Source organism: Fukomys damarensis, unplaced genomic scaffold (genome assembly GCF_012274545.1).
Source record: "Fukomys damarensis isolate Sample0158 unplaced genomic scaffold, DMR_v1.0_HiC HiC_scaffold_5, whole genome shotgun sequence".
Taxonomy (NCBI): Eukaryota; Metazoa; Chordata; class Mammalia; order Rodentia; family Bathyergidae; genus Fukomys; species Fukomys damarensis.
In genome coordinates this window covers 23,301,120-23,309,434 of record NW_022900917.1, presented here as the reverse complement: position 1 = coordinate 23,309,434, position 8,315 = coordinate 23,301,120, and the positions used below count along the sequence as shown (strand labels likewise).

The 8,315-nt window shown below is 32.1% G+C and overlaps 1 protein-coding gene across 2 annotated transcripts in view; it reads right to left on the bottom strand.

Annotated features, from left to right (window-relative positions):
- Positions 1 to 6,242, bottom strand: part of CUNH8orf88 (chromosome unknown C8orf88 homolog) — an 18,497-nt gene extending 12,255 nt beyond the window's left edge. The window contains exons 1-3 of one of the 2 annotated variants that reach the window (XM_010611998.3): positions 6,225 to 6,242; positions 3,184 to 3,282; positions 1,409 to 1,482 (exon numbers count right to left, since the gene is read on the bottom strand). In XM_010611998.3, the coding sequence (XP_010610300.1) occupies positions 1,409 to 1,482; positions 3,184 to 3,262 (153 nt within the window). In that variant the 5' untranslated portion in view covers positions 3,263 to 3,282; positions 6,225 to 6,242. Of the gene's footprint in view, positions 1 to 1,408; positions 1,483 to 3,183; positions 3,283 to 4,412; positions 4,432 to 6,224 lie in introns of those variants that run through there. The other variant, XM_010611997.3, reaches the window with a different exon arrangement.
- Between the last annotated feature and the right edge of the window lie 2,073 nt (positions 6,243 to 8,315).

Sequence of the window (8,315 nt, the reverse complement as noted above, 5' to 3'; positions counted from 1 at the left end):
AAAAAAAAAAAAAAAAAAAAAAAAAAAAAAAAAGAATTCACAATTCGCTAGATGTATATCTAAATGGTCAAATTAAACATAAAAGGTTGCTCTATTTTACAAGCAACAGAAAATTTAAAATTAAAACCAACCAAAAGATGAACAAGGAAAACAATTTTCTGAGTTTGTTTCTTTTTTGGGAGGTGGGTACTGGAGATTGAACTAAGGATCTTGCTCTTGCAAGGTAGGCAGTGGAACCACTGAGCTAAATCCCTTGACCAGAACAAGGAAAAATTTTAAAATGAAATGGTAATAAGATAAGGTTATGGAAAACTTAGAAACCTCATGCACTGCGCATACAACTCACTTTGCAAGTAATTTGGTTTGATCATATAAACACTTTGTCACATAAAAATTCAACTCCAGTTTTATACACACAGATGTCACTGTAGCATTTATTAGAAATAGAAACAAGTGCTCATTAACAAATATGTATTCACATATATTAAAATATTTTCTGTCTCAGCACATATAGAACTAGTGTATTCACTGTAATGACGAATAGTATTCCATTTATGGATATGCTAATGATTATACATGGAGCACAGCTTATTTCTGGAAGTATCTGAACAATAATGGTTCTTTAAATGAGTGTGGTGGCACATGCCTGTAATCCTAGCACTCAGGAGGCTGAAGCAGGAGGAATGCCACGAATTCAAGGCTACATAGTGAACCCAAGGCCATCCTATATAGTGAGACCCAGTCTCAAAAAAATAAAATGGTTCCTTATGTCAGAAGTAACTGTTGACTAGGGAATAGAAATTGACAGGAAACTTTTCACTGAATACCATTTTATATATTTTGAATTTCATACTTTGTAACTATTGTAGTTAATTTAAAAATTAAGATACTTAATATAAACTTAATGTGAAAGAAAAAATGGTTCAACCAAAAATGTTTATGATATTATTTATATAAAACTGTAAAACAGAACAATTCCATTTATTGTAGCAAAAGTCCAAATACATTTATTTAAACAAAACTGAGGATTGCTATCTCTGTGAAAGGTGGGAAGGAAATAGAATAGTAGAGATACAAGAGGTTTTTAATTAAATTGTTCTTTAAATTTTTAAAAACAAATATAGAAAAATGTTCAGATTTGAAAACGCTGGGTGACAGATACATAGGTGTTATATTACCTTTAAAATGTCTGAAATATGTAACTTTTCAGAAAATATACAAAGTAGCATCATATCTAGCATACAACAATCATCCAAGAAATGTTATTTTCTATAACATTTTATCTATAACTTTTGTCTTTCTTTTTTTGTTGCTGGGGATTAAACCGAGGGCTTCATGCATGTAAAGCATGCAACCTACCACTGAGTTACACTCCCAGGCCCTTTTTATTATAATTTCTAAGACTTACTCTGCTAACTCCACTTTGTAAGCACTGGGTGTTGCGCTGATAATCACTTTGAAAGTTGAAAGGCAACACTGCTCCTGTTAGGAGGGAAAATTTTCTATTTTAAATATTCATGATGTCAGTAACTTAGCTTGTGTTAAGATATCTTAAGTATTATTTTGAAATATTTCTAACACTTCATCTATCCAATAAATATTTATTCAGCCCTATGAAATATCTGTGTTCAGGGATGGGTATGGTAGCATGAAAAGAGTTCCGAGGTCAAAAAAAAGTTAATAAGCTAAAAAACAAGTTAATAAATAATGATTATAATACAATTTGATATACTGTAAACTATAAGAGAAATTTAGAGAAGACAGTAGGAGACAGCAGAGTTAATTTTGAGATATTAGGCAGACTTTGCAAAAGGAAGTAATTCAATCTGAGTCTTGAAGTAAAAGAAGATTCTTGAGAACTTAGTTGTTCAGAGTGTGGAAGTATGCCAAGAAAAGCTAAAATTAATTTGATTTTTTCTAATAAACTTATTCTGCTGTCTGAATCTTAGAGGAATATAGTTAAATGAGAGACTAGGGCCACCTCCATGTCCCCACCCATTCATCTATGTAAAAGCCTTGAGGGACAAGATCAGTGAAAGCCTGAATTTGGAGAGATGGATGGAAGAAGGTAGGGGCACTGGCAAAAGCTTTTAACAGAAAGGAGCTACAGCCAATTACTTTGCATCCTCCCCTGTAGGGTAAAATCAGAGATTTGACACTATACAACTGCTTCCAGTGCACCAAAAGGACATGGGATCAGCATTGCTAATTATGGCCTAAAAATATCTATTAATTTTATGTCTTTTCAAATAACAGCTATCTTGAAGGGAAACATGACCAAAGTGGAGACAATCTTTCTTATGAGAATCAAAAATGGGAGAACAAACAGGGGACATGAATTGATACCATAATTCCTTACCTTTTTGTTTCATTTTTCTATCAATAAAAGGGCTATATCCTCCTTTATCTAAGTAGTTAGTTAATTCAGTTGAGCACAAAGACTAAACAAAATGTAAACAGGTTATGTGTATGTCACCTAACTTAGAACACAGAAGTCATTATGACAAAAAGTACTGAATAGAATAAAAAGGTTATATTCTAATTTAGTTAAGTATCAGGTATTTAAAAAATTTGTCCAATAAAAAATAAAATTAAAAAATTTTGTCCAAGAAAATAGTTTTACAGACAAAAGAACATTTAATTTTAGGTTTTTGCTTTTGTTTAGATTTTCTGAAATTAGATATATTCCAGGTCAAGCATAGCCCTAAGCTGTACTAGATACCAAGTATAACATGAACGCTGTAAAATCTGTTATCTGTATTAATTTTTTGTGCTTGTGTTTGGTTTTGTTTTGCACATAAGTATCCTTTAAAATGTTAATTTTCCAGCATGATCATTTTCCAGTGATCATAATCACAGGACACAACTGATACTAGCAGTATCACTTTAATTAGATGACAGGTGACTTTGAAAACTGAGACATAAAAATAATAACTATATGTAGTAACTTTCAGTGAAAGTGAAGGATTATTTTTCCTACCCTTGTTGGTCTGATAGACTTTGGAGTATAAGTAGATTATTAAGAATATTTTTCTTTTCTAAATTCTTCAAACATAAAAGATCATTAGTTTTTATTATTTCTTTAAATATCCACCTTAAACAATTATTTTACATATTGTTTAGTTTTTCAATGCTAACCATTAAAAAATTAATACTTAAAGAATTGTATACTGTATTACTCACCTGAGGAAGAAGTCAAATGATGAACAGGTCTGGCTGGTTGAAGTGATTTACCAATCAATTTTTTGGTTTCCATTGTCATAAAGACCTTGGGGTTCCATACTTTAAGAGGGAAAATGAATTTTTATCTTTTGCACTAGATGCTTTGCCTATATATGAATAACTACACTACTCATTTGAAGATATGTTTCATAAATCAGAAGACACACAGAAAATCATTTAAAATAATATATAATAACCTCAGACATTTTTACAGCATTAGTTACATTCCCTCTTTAAAACATTTTCCTCCTTTAATTTCACTCACTCTACTCTTTTGGCTTATTACCTATTTGTAGGCTTATTTGCCTCTTCTAACTTACTTAACTGATTTTTCTGCTCTTTAATGTAGAAATTAAACTATATTTGTCTTAGCCCTCTTAGCTAATTTCATTTATTCTTATTTCAATGAACTACGTATATAAATATGATCTAATTATGCTTCCAGAATCTACATCTCTTAAACGCCTATTTCATTTTTCGAGTTGCCAAATCCTTTTTCAATTTCTCATCATAGGCACTTCAAATTAAACTTATCCCAAATCAAATTAATTACTATGACTCCCAAAGACCTCCTTCCTCCCGGATTTCTTAAAGTCATCACCAGCTCCTTCAGACTATCCTTGAAGACACCTTTAATTTGATGGTGTAAATTATAGCACTCATCCCATAATTAGTCTCTAGTTCCTGTCCATTCTCTTTGCAAAACATCTCATATATTTTCTTCATTCCTATCACTACTCTCTTAATTCCACAGTATTTCATAATTCATCTCTTTTAAATAAGTTTAAGTGCTTTCTTCTAATAAACCATCATCATGACATTAAAGAAAACTGTACACTACTAAATTGTTTTGTTTTGCACACTATACAAAAATGAGATTATTTTAAAAGTGAGGAACAATATTTATTAACCCTGTGTCACCTGTAACTAATACAGCATCTATACTGAATCCAAAATAGGGATAAAACCAGTATTCCCTGACAAATGGATGAATATAATCTTTTCTCATCAAAATATAGTCCTTTATATTCTTGCTTTAAAATCTTTATTTAGAATTTATTAATATTCTCCTTGATTATTAATGACAGAAAGAAATGTCAATGTTATTCATAGTAAACTACTTATGTTATTCGAAGAACTTTATAAATTAAGCACTACTAATATTTAAAGTAGGTCTCTTGTCAGCCTACCTGGTTTCATTTTATAGCTCCACTACCTCCATATGAAACCATGGACAATAGTTCCTATCTCATAGGGTTGGTGAGAAAATGAAATAATATAACTCACAAAAAATTCCTCAATACAACATCTCGTACATAATTAGAGTTCAATCAAGGTTAATATTAGTGTCCTCGTTTTACACATAAGGCTTAGAAAAATAAGGTAATTTGCCCCTGGACAAGTCTAGGAAGCAACGGGTATGATCCTATCTTGATTGCTTCACAACACTCTTAAATCTATCTAGCCTCAATCTCTTTCCATCTCAGACCCATGTTCTCATTAAGTAATTTTTTATGTCCTCATAAAAGTATCCTGAAGGAAAAAAAAAGAAGAATCCTGAAACCTCTCCTAATGTGGTACTTACTGCACAAGTTGCAACTACCTATTAATCAATCAAGTACTAACTTACAGTTCTATCATTCAAGTATGTCTTTATTGGGTAATAGTGTCTTGTACATAGTGGATGTTCAATAAATTGTTGAACCAATGTTATTTTGTTTTACCATATATCTAGGCATATATCTATGCTCTATCTGGAGTTCCCTAATCCTCCTTGTTGCTATTCTCCCAAATAACTATTCACCTTTCAAAGCCAAGCTCAAGCTCAAGCTCAAGCTCAAGCTTGCTATTTCTTTATAAAATACTTTCATGATTCAATAGGTAACATTAAAATTCCTAATAAACAGTTAATAGTAACGTAAAAATAACTCTTTTTTAACCTTTCTCCTCCACTAGTCCCTATTACAGTCTATCAATGTTTTTAAAATATATTACATGTTACAAGGCTATCTGATAAGACTGTAAGTTAGCTGAGGCCACAAAAACTAGACTTTACTTGTCTTTGGATCCTAGTAGCAACATAATTGGTGTAACTCCACAAACTCTAAATTTAAGTACCTCATTATAACTAAATCTTCTGAAACCTGCATGGAACACAGGCTAAGTTTTCATGTCCATCAGTATGTCAAAACTAAAACCTCACTGGGCTTTGTACCTGTTCATCCAAAAATAACTGTAAGCATATGACTGCAAGTGAATCATAAGTCTAAATGATTGTTTCCCCAAGTATAAGATAGGATTGGCAACTCTCCCTTTCAGTTCCAATAAATGTTTTATCATTTTAAAATGTCTTTAGAAATGTATAAATGTTAAGGTCATAAACTTACTAACAGCATTGATGACTATGCCCAAAATTATTTTTTTCTGAAATTTGGAGATAAACCAGCCAATATTCCAAGTCAATATCTGTCTCACTTTGTAATTTTTCTTGTTAACGAGTAGCACAAAATGGTGATTAAAGACCTTCTAAACAAAACTAATGCTGTATGTACTTGTTGGCAATACAACTTCAATGTAACAGGAAGTTAAAAAGTTGTTAAGTACCAAATATACCTCAAATAAATACTTATAGAATATTTTCTATGTGGAAGGGGATATTTTTAAAAGTACTGACCTAATATATTGGCTCATTTAATGTATTTCCTAGCCATTCCAAGGAGGGCTTAACACTAGTATGCAGTAACTTTTCATCCTGTTACCCATATGAAACTAGTGAATCAGAATACAAAAGAACAGAATACTTTGGTACACAGTTCTTTGTTTTTCATTGCTCAGCTGAAATTGAGTAGTAGGTTACAAAGTCTTTTCCAGCTGCTGAGCAAGGAAATTCTGGAGCATTCAAAGTAGGGATTTTCAAAAGTTGGGGAGTTAAGAGCTCTATTACATGACTTTGCAAAACAAGAGAACAAACAAAAAATTAAAGCTCTTTTCGTGCCACCTACCTTTCAGTTAGTTGTAGGAAAGAAACAGCTAGAACTCCCCCATATATAAATCTATTTCAGTCAAGAAAATTAGAAAAGTGCCATAAAATACTATCTAGTGTTTTACAAAGTAAAGTACGACTGCATAGAAACACTGACAATATAAGGAATGGATTCGAAATTACAATGCATACTACATACTACCATTATGTTATTAATGGAAAAAGTTAAGCATTTACCAGACAATTATTATTATGAACTGATTTATTGGATTATATCCTAGACAAAGCACCACAAAGTAGAACTTAACTTGCAGTTTAGTTAAAAATAACAAAGGTTTAATTGAACTACAAAGCTAGTATACAAAATAACTCCAATCTTAATCTCCAATGTTTCCTTCAACCACAGAGCTCAAGAAGTTACTAATTACTGGTATTACCTAAATATTTATGGTAACTGTTAAAAAGGTTGCAAAAGAAACAGAATCCCATGTGTAACTAGTAGCAAGTAGCAGACCTATCATAAAGCTTTTAAAGTGTAAATATATAGTTTGTGACATAAATGTTTCTTAAAGAATATTTTGATCCAACCTTTCAAAAGTAATACATGCTGAGAAACAGTTGCTGAATAAAGTAGGTCCTTTTCAAATTCACACATATTTAAGAAATCTCAAAAGGCCAAGGTGTATAAAAAGAATATTGGTTAGGAATATTAGTGAGGAGACAAGTTGTATTTGATGTTTTGCATCTGGAAAAACCAACAGTATTTTAGGTTCCCTTTCTATTTTTAAAAAAGTAAGATGCATCAATAATGAAATTATCAATTAACTTAAATTTTTCCAAAGAACAGTACAATGGAATAATAAACACACAACTGACCAATTTGGACACAACCTTACTATCCAGCATGTATTTCTTTAATTAAAATACCGTTTTTAAGATCCTTTTATATGCTTAACACCTTACATATATAATGTAATTTAACTTTGAGCCATACATTAACTGTTGGAGAAAATTAATCATTGGATTTGACAATGAAAAACATGAGGTTCAGAAAAATGGGAGACAAATCCAAATCACATAGCTAATTGATGCAGGGATTTGATTACAAAGTCTATGCCTTTGCTCTAAAATTACTTGTTTGGTAAGTAAGACATCAGACTATCCACTATTCCAAATAGGTGTTACATGTATGGATTTAAAAAAGATATATAAGAAGGCACACTTAAGGATAAAGCCTTGCTAGATGATTTTTATGCACCAATACTTTACATTTTCTTGATTTAGTTTTTCTTAGAATATTAATATATAACATGTTCTCATTTTACAGATATGATGTACTGCCATACATAGGCCACAACTAAGAAACATACTAGATGCTGTTTTTATAATCCTCTGCTTAAAATCTCCAATTTAAATTTTAGACTTCCGAGGCTTGGAGGTGTGGCACAATGGTAGAATTCTTGGCTAGGTTGTCCAAGGCCCTGGGTTCTATCCCCAGCACCACCAGATAGATAAAATAAATAAATAAATCTAGACTTTGGAAAATGCTGACGGTTTTGCTGCAATTAATAAATAATCATTTACCCGTGCGATTTCCTTACAATGACTCAATTATATGAAATTTCAATTTCCAACCTCAAAACATTACTTTTACAAAGGTTAATATTCCTTAAAACCAAATGCTGCTTGCTTGTAGTTAAACTGGGTGGACTGATAAAATGATAGACGAAAAGTAACAAACTCAGAACAAGAGGTGAACCAGTCACGACTTCAGAGATAAAGTCATTCCACAAATCTAGCGGCACCATTATGGGGGGTTGTTAAATATCAAAAGCTCAAAATCCTGTCATATTTTATGTCTTCTTTTTACAACCTAAATAAAATATTGACAAGTTTTCTGAAGTATATTTCAATACAAACACGACTAAATGGTTGAGATAAATCCGTCCAGGCAACAGGTGTCTGTGGCTATGCTAACCGGTCCTTTCTGTCGCTTTGCCTAGAACATCTTTTGCCACAGACCGCGGGACAAAACCCCGGGAAAGGAGCCCCCCGTCCGCCTCAGGGCCCGGGACCCCGGGACCCACTCGCCCGTCGGCGCTGGCGGTCG